The 11,866-nt window shown below is 48.7% G+C and overlaps 3 protein-coding genes and 1 non-coding gene across 4 annotated transcripts; all 4 read left to right on the top strand.

The window, feature by feature from the left end:
- Positions 1–2,209: 2,209 nt before the first annotated feature.
- Positions 2,210–6,124, top strand: LOC125552067 (dnaJ protein ERDJ3A). Its single transcript, XM_048715531.1, has 7 exons — positions 2,210–2,478; positions 2,855–2,910; positions 3,013–3,086; positions 3,875–4,398; positions 4,484–4,825; positions 5,163–5,522; positions 5,647–6,124. Exons 1-7 carry the CDS (start codon positions 2,386–2,388, stop codon positions 5,926–5,928), a joined length of 1,731 nt encoding a protein of 576 aa, XP_048571488.1. The 5' UTR covers positions 2,210–2,385; the 3' UTR covers positions 5,929–6,124.
- A 140-nt stretch (positions 6,125–6,264) lies between these two features.
- Positions 6,265–7,603, top strand: LOC125552068. Its single transcript, XM_048715532.1, has 2 exons — positions 6,265–6,459; positions 6,796–7,603. Exons 1-2 carry the CDS (start codon positions 6,409–6,411, stop codon positions 7,453–7,455), a joined length of 711 nt encoding a protein of 236 aa, XP_048571489.1. The 5' UTR covers positions 6,265–6,408; the 3' UTR covers positions 7,456–7,603.
- A 27-nt stretch (positions 7,604–7,630) lies between these two features.
- On the top strand, positions 7,631–7,702 carry TRNAH-GUG. The gene has a single exon. It is a non-coding gene; the product is annotated as a tRNA-His (tRNA).
- Positions 7,703–7,743: 41 nt separating this feature from the next.
- On the top strand, positions 7,744–11,666 carry LOC125552066 (transcription factor bHLH140-like). The gene is made up of 6 exons (XM_048715530.1): positions 7,744–7,970; positions 8,066–8,211; positions 8,617–9,572; positions 10,073–10,772; positions 10,857–11,027; positions 11,132–11,666. The coding sequence occupies exons 1-6, from the start codon at positions 7,913–7,915 to the stop codon at positions 11,465–11,467; spliced, it is 2,367 nt and encodes a 788-aa protein (XP_048571487.1). The 5' UTR covers positions 7,744–7,912; the 3' UTR covers positions 11,468–11,666.
- The last annotated feature ends 200 nt before the right edge of the window (positions 11,667–11,866 follow it).

Below are 11,866 nucleotides of genomic sequence, written 5' to 3' on the forward strand. Positions count from 1 at the left end.
TGGAGGAGATGGTGGCGACAGGGGGGCATGATCAGAGGTGGAACGGGTGAAAGAATCAAGCGTGGAGGTGGGGAACCGAGAGTCCCAAGCAACCTTGACAAGGACTCGGTCGAGGCGCGCAAGGATGGGGGAGTTTTGGCGGTTAGACTAGGTAAATTGGCGGTCACGAAGGGGGAGGTCGATGAGTGCAAGGTCACTAATGAAGTCATTAAACCACATGGCCTCGGTCCGAGAAAAACTATCGTTACTATGATCCTCCGGAGATCGGATGAGGTTGAAATCCCCCACAATGGCCCAAGGGATAGAGCTGGGATGGGCATGCCCGGCAAGCTCAAGGAGGAACGCCACCTTAGCGGCGCAGTCACATGGCGCATAGACATTGGTGATCCTCACCATCGAGTTGTCGTGGCAAGCCGAGAGGTCGACCGAGAGGGCATGCGAAATGGAGAGATGGTGGATAAGAGAAAAAGTTGGCATTCCAGGCAGAACAAATTCCTCTGGAAGTACCTGTGGAATCGATGGCGAGGAACGTACGAAGAGAGGGGGCAAGAATGAGTCAGTTTTGTAGGGAGGCGGGTGCTCTAGTTTCGTTTCTTGGATCGCGAGGAAGGTAGGCTGCATGGCCTCGATGTTAGCGCGGACGTTGATACATTTGCGTGACTCACCCAACCCACGGACGTTCCAAGTACACACAGAGAAAAGAGCGCTCATGATGGGGCTGGAAAGCACCAAAGGAAGGGGAAAAGCAGGAAGTAATAAGCAACAGGGTTGTTTAGAGGCACTAGCGGGCCTAAGGCCATTACACACCCCACGGGAGGAAAGGAAAAAGAGAAAAAAGGATAAGACGCTCCAACAGCCATGCAAGGCCCACGGACAGGAGCATCGATACAACCCTGGCAAACTAACATAAGGAAGAGGGAGGGGGAACAAACAGCAGCCCCAACTAGCAACGAGACCGACATGAGCCAGCACACACGGGGCCCCACAGGATGCATGCAACTCATTCGGAGTCGTATGCCACCTCAGCGCGTGCCCCAGCGACCAGCGCATCCAAGTCGACGCCGCACGGCTCACCCAGAGCCATGAGCTGGCACAGAGAGAGGGGAGCCGGCGCACCATCATCGATCCCAATGCCAGCGGCCCGCACCGCAGCACGGAGGCGGGGCGAACCCTTGGAGGTGTCGAAGCGCGCCGCCTTGACAGCCTTGGCCCCGTCGATCATCTTGACGTAGTTCGCCGGTTCCTTTCCGGCGAGGCGGGAGCTCCGGCGGCCAGTGTGGTCCGTGTACACCACCCTCTTGCACCTGCCACGACGCTTGAGGGAGGCGTGCTCGTGGTCATCATCGGCAAGCTCGGAGGGTACGTAGCATCACCGGGAAGGGGAGAAGCATGGGAACGTCGTCGTCCGAGGAAGGGTTGGTGGTGGAGGAGTCCCCCTCCTCCTGAAGTAGGGGAGTCGCCGGCGAAAAGATGGCGCACCAGCGAGGGGGGAAAGGCTCGAAGAGCAGCCTGGACATGCGTAGAGCAAGGTCACGGCGAAAGGCGGCCATGGCCGCGCTCTGTCGTGCACCGGGGAGGTCGTCAAGGGGAGGAGGTGCGTCTTGGTGTGGCCCGATGGAGAGGGAGTCGAAGCCACGCAGGCTGAGTATGTCGGTGTCGTCCATGCCGGTGGAGCGAGGCCCCGGCGGCGAACGGGGAGGGGAGGCGCCCCCGTTCCCCTCAAAGTGGAAGGAGGAGACGGAGGAACCATCCTCCTCGATGGACCCAAAGCGGATGCGGCGGATGGTCACCTTCGTGGGGAGGTCGTCGTCGAAGTTGCGGACGAGGAAGGCATAGGGGACGTCGTCCTCATGCTCTAGGCGGATGACGAGCCGCACGGCGGAGAAGTCGATCTCGTTGAGGCAGAGGCGGTCGATGCAATAGACATTGTCGACAGAGTGTTAGGCGTTGCGGATCCCCCCTCATGCCAATGCATGAGAGTGTTTAGATAATTAAAGTAGTGAACGCTCTTATATTAATTTATGAAGGGAGTATATCTTAAAAAAGTGTAAGATGTTCCCTATCCTACGTGGCACTTGGTTCGAGTCTAACATTGGGGTCGCCACGCAGACGGGATCGAAAGCTGTCACCCCATTGGTCGAATTCGCTGGAGGACGCCTCCGCGCGCCACGTGCACTCGGTCGCGAAACATCTCGAGTTCTCGACCCCCACTTCTCCATAATCGGCGGCACTCCCCGATGGCTACAACTCTCTTTCCTCCCCCGCTTCCCTCCAAATCGAACCAAAATTCAACCCGAGGAATCCCTAAAGAAGCGAGCCTGACCGATAATCCTAGCCCAGAAAGCTCAGCGCCGAGAAGCGAAACCCGAATCGAAGCAGTGCGCGATGGGGATCCCAATCCGATCTCTCCTCGTCGCCTCTCTCGTCCTCAGTTCGATCGCCCTGCATGTCGCGGCCAAAACCTTGGATCCCTACAAGGTGAGTGATTGCGTAAATTTTTCGCGTGATTTGGGGCTGTATGGCTAATGTGATTCCGGGCTGTTGATAAATTCAATGTGAACTAAACGCACCATGAGCTGTAGCGATGTGTATGAGTGCTTTTCTAGAGCAATTCAGAGGCTAAAACCCGATAGTGTGCCATGGCGAACCTTAATTTTGTTAATCAGTTGCCGTTACCAAAGGTAGAGGGACTGAAAGTGATAAAAGTGTGCTTCCATTTGAGAAGTTTTGCACTTAATAGGCGTCCAGATGCTTGTGAACTCTGACATCCCCTCTGAACATCAAGGTGTTAAGAAGGCGTTGTTAACACACTATTGGTATATCTTAACATCATCCCTTGTTTTTCTGGTTGCAGGTTCTTGGGGTTGACAAGAATGCCAGTCAAAGGGATATTAAGAAAGCTTTTCACAAGTATGTTTTCAGTTTTTCGATTTTAGGAAAACATATTGTGATTTTGTTTTAACCGTCATAGCTTAGCATCCAATTTTTATTTCTATTTTCTGTTGTCCACAGGCTTTCACTAAAATATCATCCTGACAAGAATAAAGAGAAGGGTGCACAGCAGAAATTTGAAGAGATAAATAATGGTAAGACGCCCAACTATGTCTGTAACAAAAAGTACTGGTATTAAATATTAATGCCTCGGTTCATTTGGCATTTTGGACATACTGACTGTTTATTTGAAGAGATAGTTCATTGACACCAATCAAGCTTCCACCAAATATACAATTTCGATTCTTCCTTTTCCATATTTTCATGTTGGTTAAAGACCCTGCGTTGATTTTTCTTGGGTTTGAAATGTGTTAGGTCTTACCTGTGGCAGCCTTATTTCAGTTATCTCCAGGCACACTTTGAGTGATGCATGTTTTTTTTTTTGATAAAGAGAGCTCCCTCTCCTATTTCTATTAAGAGAAACCACATTCTCTTAGTTACAGCTACTAGTAGAGCTAAACAGCAATAGAAAACGATGACGCATGACCTAAAGGAGCAAGATGAGATACACCTATCAACCCCAAAAGATCATAAGGGGCTATATCGGCAAAACTACCGATAACCCACAAAGCCAACAGACTCCAACTCCATCATCCTGGGAGTCTACAAGCCAGATCTCCAGGAGATGGTGTAGACAGCGATGCATGTTGCCTCTTGAGCTTTTCAGGGTGTACGAAATTTTGTACCTACTCATGTTCTTGTCTGTATTTATTTTACCTTTGTTTCTCTTTGCAATTGATTTATCAGTCCACCAAGGATTCTGTAACTCCTGTTAGTGAATTGTTTTTCATTCCGTGGTTAAGAAGATGCGATAATCGAACTATGAGCGCGTCCTTTACTGTAACTCTGATTTTTCTAATGTGCATTGGTGTCACGTTTGCAGCACATGAGATTTTGTCAGATGAAGAGAAGAGGAAAACCTATGATCTCTACGGTGATGAGAAGGGTAACCCAGGTATGGGTGCTGGAAATTTTGGGAGCCATGACTTCACTGGTGGTGGCCCCAGGACTACCTATTTCTCATCGGGTGATGGATGGCAGACAATGGGTGGTCAGGGAAATTCAAAAACATTCTCCTTCTCGTTTGGTGGCAACCCTGGGGCTGGCGGGGGAAATCCGTTTGGCTTTGATCTTGGTGATGTTTTCTCAAACATGTTTTCTGGTGGATCAATGGGTGGTAACCAGCATGGTGGGTTTGCTGGTTCTGGTAAACCCAGTGCCAGAACTTCCAGTCAGCATAAAAACCCTGTCACTATTCAGGAGGTTACGATGCAAACATTCAACAAAGAAATAGCTGACCAAGGAATAACTTGGCTTCTGCTATTCTATACACAACAAGCAAAAGGTCAATTTGTGCTTGAAAGTGTTCTGGAGGATGTGGCTCGTTCATTGGATGGTGCAGTGAGGGTAAGCTGATTAAATTTATGTAATGCTGGTCCTTCACAGTTAACATAGAGCAAGAAAAGTTTATACAGTGATTCTGTTGATGCAGGCTGGCAAGGTAAATTGTGATATTGAAAAGGCCCTTTGCAAGAAAAACGGGGTTTCAGTAGGTAAATCGGCTCGTCTCTTCATTTATTCGTACAGCACTGCAGAGAAAGGGTCTTTGCATGAGTACTCTGGAGATAGTGATGCTAAGAGCCTGAAGACATTCTGTCAAGAACACCTGCCGAGATTCTCCAGACGGGTCGACATTAACCAATTCAATTTCCCTTCCAATGCCTTCCCAAACCTTCCTGAAGTGCTTTTGCTGTCAACAAAGAAGGACACACCAACGATGTGGCGAGCAGTCAGTGGGATGTTCCACAGTCGTTTGACATTCTATGATGCAGAGGTAAGAATTGTACCTTGTCATCACTGCTTTGTTTGAGAAAATTAGGTCAGCACTGGCGCTGGTCATCCGCTTTTCGTGTGTAGGCTTGGTACATACTGTACTGGCATCGTGCGTTATAGATAGTCTGTTTTTTTTAAGCAATGGTTATAGGGATTAATTTACTTCTACATTGAGGCATCGCAGATATTTCTTGCACCTAAAGAGGCTAGTGATAGCTGTGTTGTATCTTTGATCTTACAGTAACATTTTCTAGATTAGCCATGTCAGCTAACAATTACTTAAATATTAAGGACCAGGAGCATTAATATACTATAACCTTTTTGTTTTCCTTGTTAAGGTTAAGGATGTTTCCCTTCCACTGCTCAAACGCCTTGGCGTGAAGAACGTTCCAGCGCTCGTTGGTCGAACAGTTAACGGTGAGGTGCAACTTCTGAAGGATGGTATTTCAGTGAAAGATCTCCGATCTGGCATCAAAGAATTGAAGACCCTGCTAGAAAGTTTTGAGAAGAAGAACAAGAAGCTAGCATCGGAACAAGCTAAGAAACATGCCAAGGCAAGTGAACCGAAGGAAAACAAAATCCCTCTCCTCAGCGCCTCCAATTTCGAGGAAACCTGTGGAGAGAGGGCTCCAGTATGCATCATTGGTGTTTTCAAGTCCAACAAAGCCAAGGAAAAGCTGGAGAGCATCCTGTCTGAGGTTTGTTTCCCCCTTAAAGCCAATTTGTCGACATGTGGAAGTATCAAACTGTTTGTTCTTCCTGCCTAGCCACATTATGTAGCTTCTAACGCATGTCTTGTCGCCTCGTGTTTTCTGCATCCAGATATCTCAGAAGACTCTGATCAGGGGGCAGAGCTACAGCTCTGGAAACGCAATCACCTACGCCTTGTTGGACGGCAACAAACAATCTGCGTTCCTGTCCTCGTTCGACAAGTCCGGATACAAGTCGTCCGATAAGCTCCTGCTCGCGTACAAGCCTCGACGGGGGAGGTTCGCTGTGTATAAGGGTGAGGTGTCAATGGAAGAAGCTGAAAGGTTTGTGGTTTCCGTCCTGAATGGAGACGTGCAGTTGTCAGCAACCGGACAGAAGCCAGTTCTTAGGTAGAAGAAGGCTAGGGTTGCAACTCGCAAGCATTGTTTTCTCGAAATGGTTGCAAGTAATTTAGTCTTTAGGGGATGTAGTGTGTGTGATCTGGGAGGGCCTGTACATAGTTGAATCAATCAAGAGAGTAAAATGTAAAACTGTCGACTCAGATTTGTGGACTGGGATACGGGAATACATACTGACATGTTACCTTGCATACATGTACATATTTCTCTGGCTTTTCTTGTTGAGGGAAATTTCTCTGTTTTTTTTTTGAAATTCTCTGGCTTTGTTTAGTAGAACATCCTGTGGCCATAAGTACGGACCGCGTGTTCACTACAATACTAGTACTAGAAAACAGCGTACCGTTAGCACCAACAAATCGGCCCGGCCCAACAAGCTGTCTGATGTAAGCAGTCGTCCCCCTACGGGATGGCCTCACAAATTCTATCTCTTCTGGCCTAGAGCACAAAATGCAGTGGCCGAGCGGGTGAGAAGAAGATGGCTGCCACCAGCCTCAGTTCCTCTCCCTCCAAGGTTGCCACTGCCAAAGTAAGCTCCCTCACCCCTCTTCATCTTCTTCCTTCCCCTCCTCGAGTTGCTAGGAATCGTGTCGTCGTTTGAATTATAACGGAAGATATGCCGGCCATGCCTTTTGTTGTAACGAGTTTAGTGCACGAGGAGATTGAAATTCTGCTGCTCAGTTCAGTTCATATCTTGAATGCTAACGCTATCATCCAATTTAGGCATGAATTATCTTGACAAGTTCCCAGCTAGTTGTTGGACTATCTAGTTATCTAGAATCACAGCAAAATTTGTTGGCGAAATGAGATAATTTGCTAACTGAATCTTCGGTTCTTGGCGCAACCGGATGTGTATGCACAACAGCTAGGAGGCATCTCCAGATCTTCCCCGTCCTACACCCAGCTCGCCTTCTGCTCCAGGCATGCTTTCCACAAGATAGGAACCGCTGCAGCTCCGCAGAGGCCTCAGAATGAGCTCAAGCACGCAAGACCCTGCGCGACCACGGACAACGATCGGGCGGCGCCGGCGGAGGCACAGGAGGAAAATGCGACCATCAGCGCCGGCGTGAACCCGGTGGCGTCCGGCAACGGCCAGCAGCCGCAGCCGGGCGAGCCGCCGAAGCGGGTGCCGCTGACGGCGCGGGAGCGGCTGCGCGCGGCGCGCGTGCTGGGCAAGTATGCGGAGTCGGGGGCCGGGGCGTCGCCGGCGGACAAGAAGGGCTCGTCGTCGTCGTCGTCCAAGCCGGAGTTCGGGAGCCGGGTGCTGGACGCGCTGCGGGAGACGGACGGCGGCAAGAAGGGCGGGCGGAAGCGGTCGGGGCTGCCGGAGGCGCCGAGCAACCTGCTGGACGACACCAAGCGCGGCATGCCCAAGGACGGGTGGACGTTCGACTGGCTGGCGGCGCTGCCCGTGGGCACGGACGTGCTCATCGTCGCAGCGTCCTTCGGGATCATCACCACCGTCATGTTCGGGACCACGTACCTCGTCTGGAAGCTCGGCGCCATACATTTCAACGAGTACTAGCTTTCTCTACGTGGTTCTGTAACAATAATGCCGTCTATGGTATGATGATGAGGCAGATTTTGAGCACAGGAAAATACACCGTGATTGTACGAATTAAAACCAACGATTTTACTGGAGTATTATAGAAAAGTTCCATAGTGTTAAGTAACTTGTCTGTGTCATGTTGAACACCAAAGTGGCTGTAGTTTAGTGGTGAGAATTCCACGTTGTGGCCGTGGAGACCTGGGCTCGAATCCCAGCAGCCACATCTCACTGTTTTTGTTTTTCTATTTTTTTTCACATAACGATTAACGGCTCTGATTAGCTCTTATGGAGGCACTGACAGCCAGACCCCACACCGTTTGCACGTCGCCCCCCTTCCATCCCCTCTGCCCTCACGCCCTCACCCCACTTCCGCCATAGCCGATTAGCCGCCGGCGAGAGGCCCAGGTTCCTCTCCTCTGGAGTGTCTGCGCGAATGGATCCCGGCGAAGGCGGTTCCCCTGCCGCTCCATCGACTTCCGGAGCAGCCCCAGGTGATTATTGACCTATTTTCCTCGTCTAATCGGTCGAACCAGTGCCACCCATCGACGCTAAAACCCTAGCGCGCCGCTGTCTCTAACCATTGCAGGCGCGGCCGCGGAGATTAAGGAGGACGCTGGGAAGCAGGTGGTGGTGATTCTCATCGGCCCTCCGGGCAGCGGCAAGTCCACGTTCGCCGAGGCCGTCATGGCCGGTGCGGCCGCCGCCGGCCGCCCATGGGCCCGCGTCTGCCAGGTGCGCCCCACGCGCTCCATTCTCTCTACGTGCTAATTTGCTGTGCTGCTGCCATTGCTTTCCGTCTCCGCCCTGAATTTGATGTCTCGAGACAAGCATTCTGTAACGCCTAATGCGGGCTCATCTGATTCGGCTTTAAAAATGCTTATATTTTGAATAATTTGTTACTGGATCAGATGTGTGAAAACTGTAGTTTCAGTCTCATGGTATTAATAATTTTACTTGCCTTGCAAAAATGGCACCGGATAACGTCTCAAAGTTAAAACACCGAAATCTTATTCCATGAATAAGTTGGGGTGATTCGGGCAGTGCAATTTTTACTTGGCTTGAATGTTAATAACCATGTCGTCAACCAAACTCAAGCAATTGTGACAGGATTCTGTGTGGGTCTTTATTGTGTTCTAGGATACAATTGGAAAGGGCAAAGCTGGAACCAAAATACAGTGTTTGAAGGCCGCAGCGGACGCTTTGAAGGAGGGAAAGAGCGTTCTCATTGACCGATGCAACTTGGAACGAGAGCAGCGCTCTGATTTTGTGAAGCTTGGCTGCACCGTACAAGCGGATGTGCATGCTGTTTTCTTGGATCTTCCTGCGAAGGTTTGCATCTCACGCTCGGTTAGCCGGACTAGCCACGAAGGAAATGTGCAGGGCGGAATGGCTGCCATGGTTGTGAACCGCATGCTAAAGAACAAACAGGCACCCTTGCTGACTGAAGGTTTCAGTCGGATCACGTTCTGTACGGATGACGATGACATTAAGAAGGCAGTTGACATGTATAGTGCTTTAGGGCCTTCACATAGTCTTGCTTCAGGAGTATTTGGTCAGAAGAGCAAAGGGCCTGTACAAACTGGTATAATGAAATTTCTCAAGAAGGCAGATACTTCTAGCATCAACAAGTCCAGTGGAACTATGGTTACATCAAGTGAAAGAAAGACAGGGCAACAAAATACAACGTTGAAACAGGAGAACCTTGAAGCTGGTGGCGCCTGTTCAATGCAAGTAGAAAAGAAGTTGGATAACCTGAAGGAAAAAGAAGAACAAAGTAAGGAAAAGGTTTCTTCTGACACCAGTTTGTGCACTCTGGCATTTCCATCGATTTCTACTGCTGACTTCCAGTTTGATCTTGAGAAAGCATCTGAGGTTATAGTAGATGCAGCTACTGATTTCGTGCAGAAGCATGATAATGTAAGACTAGTTCTTGTTGACTTGAGCCAAAAATCAAGAATATTGTCATTAGTCAAGGACAAGGCTGCTAAGAAGAGCTTTGACTCCAGCAGATTTTTCACATTTGTGGGAGACATCACTCAGTTGCACTCCAAAGGAGGTCTTCAATGCAACGTCATTGCTAATGCTGCCAACTGGTAATTATTTTTGTCACTTAAATTCCTATGATGTGCAGGTTCTATCAAATGCAGATATACCTTCAGGTTATTTTTTATAGAGTGAAGTGCACGGTTAGGTCCTTGAACTGTTTCAAGGGTGTCACATAGGTCCTCAAAGTATGAAAATCGCCATCCAGGTCCTCAAAGTATAGTAAGTGTGTCATGCTAGGCAAAATATAGGTCCTCGGACTACTTTAGTGTTGAACTGATTTTGGACCTGGATGACACACTTATTACACTTTAAGGACCTAGACGATGATTTTCATAGTTTGAGGACCTACGTGACACCTGTGAAGTAGTTCAGGGACCTAGAATGCACTTCACTCTGATTTATAAGTATATGTTGGACCTAGAATGCACTTCAGTCTGATCCTTGTTGGGAGTCAAACTGGACCTTTTGTTTTTGTCTATCGCAAGCAAAAATAGTTAGGACCCTCTATCATGGCCCTCGAGATAATATCTGTAATTGTTTCATGCAGGAGGTTAAAACCTGGAGGTGGAGGGGTTAATGCAGCTATATTTAATGCTGCTGGAGAAGCTTTACAGCATGCAACCAAGGAATGTGCTGACACGTTGAGACCTGGTAACTCTATTGCTGTTCCACTTCCATCAACTTCCCCTCTGCATCAACAGGAAGGGGTGACCCATGTCATACATGTGCTCGGACCAAATATGAACCCAATGCGTCCAGATTGTCTGAAGAGTGACTATACCAAAGGGTGTAAGGTTCTTCGTGAGGCATATAATTCACTTTTTGAGAACTTTGCATCCATTGCCCGGAGCTACCCAGGGAAGCAGAATGATGAAACTTCATCAAGGAAGTCAGCATCTGGAGTGATTTCACCTAATGATTCAAAAACGAAGCGAGAGGGCAGCGATGATTCTGAAAGGACCAAAAAGTGTAAGTTGCTTCCATCTATTTTGACTTCAAGTCAACACCATGAGCGCAAAGGGACCAACACACTAAGTTATCATGATAACTCCATGGGTTCATCTGATGCTCCGAACCAAGCAAGAGAGGAAGACAACAAGAAGAATGGTGCCGTCACCAACAAGACTTGGGGATCCTGGGCACAGTCCCTTTATGAGGTTGCCATGCACCCAGAAAAATATAAGAACGCGGATTCTATCCTTGAGATATCTGATGAATTTGTTGTTCTGAAGGACCTCTATCCCAAGGTATTCTGAACTTAAATATATTGCCTCCCCCCTTCATTCCTAGTGCTCTTCTTGACATCTCAGCTAAGCTGTTTATATATGCAGGCCAAAAGGCATGTGTTGGTGATATCTAGGACAGATGGTCTTGATTCTCTAGCAGATGTCAAGAAAGTGCACTTACCACTGCTTAGGAGTTTGCATTCAGCTGGGCTGAAGTGGGCACATAAGTTCCTAGAGGAAGACGCATCTCTGACGTTCAGGCTTGGATATCATTCGGTACTGCTATAACCCAGTGTTTAACTGTTTATTCTCAACTGGTCTCTAAACTTTGTGATGGATGGCATGAGCAAGAGCGATCTTATCTGTCTTGGTTTCTGCAGGTTCCGTCCATGCGGCAGTTGCACCTCCATGTCATAAGCCAGGATTTCAACTCACCCAGCTTGAAAAACAAGAAGCACTGGAACTCCTTCACCAGTGCATTTTTCCTTGATTCTGTCGATGTCATGGACGAGGTTGACCAGCATGGATCCGTGACTATCAGCCCTGACGAGAAGCTTCTCGCAATGGAGCTAAGGTGCCACAGATGCAGGAGCGCCCACCCGAATATTCCGAAGCTCAAAACCCACATCGCGGCCTGCAAGTCCCCCTTCCCCTCCCATTTTCTGAAGAAAGACAAGCTGTTGTCAGCTTCGACGGTGCGTACGGGCTGCAGTTAGAGCGTAGAAGTTAGCAGCACTATCCTTGTAAGCACATTTTACATTTCGTGCTTTTAGAAGGATGGGCCACGTCGAGGTTTATTTTGTATGGCAATGTTACTTGCGCAAACTTATTCCACAGTCAGCTGAGCTTTTTGTAAATGTTCATGTCCTATTTCGCACTTGATATGGTTTGCTATATAGCCATGTCTTCAGACCTTTGGGTTGACCAAACTCACTACCATTGTTAGGGATAGCCAGCAAGGGAAAGAAATATGGAATGGCATAGTGGCGCGTCGGAGCCGTTTACACAAATAGATTCGATTTGTGTACCAGGAAGCGTGTATATAAATGTTGTGCTAATTCAAAAGAAAACAAGGTGAAATCTGCAAGCCACGAAGAACGTAGGAAGATATGTTC

This window comes from Triticum urartu, chromosome 4 (genome assembly GCF_003073215.2).
Source record: "Triticum urartu cultivar G1812 chromosome 4, Tu2.1, whole genome shotgun sequence".
Taxonomy (NCBI): Eukaryota; Viridiplantae; Streptophyta; class Magnoliopsida; order Poales; family Poaceae; genus Triticum; species Triticum urartu.

Bases quoted from the DNA above. Each gene is read 5' to 3' on its own strand.
- LOC125552067 (XM_048715531.1), top strand. From the start codon at position 2,386: ATGGGGATCCCAATCCGATCTCTCCTCGTCGCCTCTCTCGTCCTCAGT. The intron at 4,399-4,483 runs GTAAGCTGATTA...CTGTTGATGCAG, and splicing joins CATTGGATGGTGCAGTGAGG to GCTGGCAAGGTAAATTGTGA. The intron at 4,826-5,162 runs GTAAGAATTGTA...TTCCTTGTTAAG, and splicing joins TGACATTCTATGATGCAGAG to GTTAAGGATGTTTCCCTTCC.
- LOC125552068 (XM_048715532.1), top strand. From the start codon at position 6,409: ATGGCTGCCACCAGCCTCAGTTCCTCTCCCTCCAAGGTTGCCACTGCC. The intron at 6,460-6,795 runs GTAAGCTCCCTC...TATGCACAACAG, and splicing joins CCAAGGTTGCCACTGCCAAA to CTAGGAGGCATCTCCAGATC.
- LOC125552066 (XM_048715530.1), top strand. From the start codon at position 7,913: ATGGATCCCGGCGAAGGCGGTTCCCCTGCCGCTCCATCGACTTCCGGA. The intron at 8,212-8,616 runs GTGCGCCCCACG...ATTGTGTTCTAG, and splicing joins CATGGGCCCGCGTCTGCCAG to GATACAATTGGAAAGGGCAA. The intron at 10,773-10,856 runs GTATTCTGAACT...TTATATATGCAG, and splicing joins TGAAGGACCTCTATCCCAAG to GCCAAAAGGCATGTGTTGGT.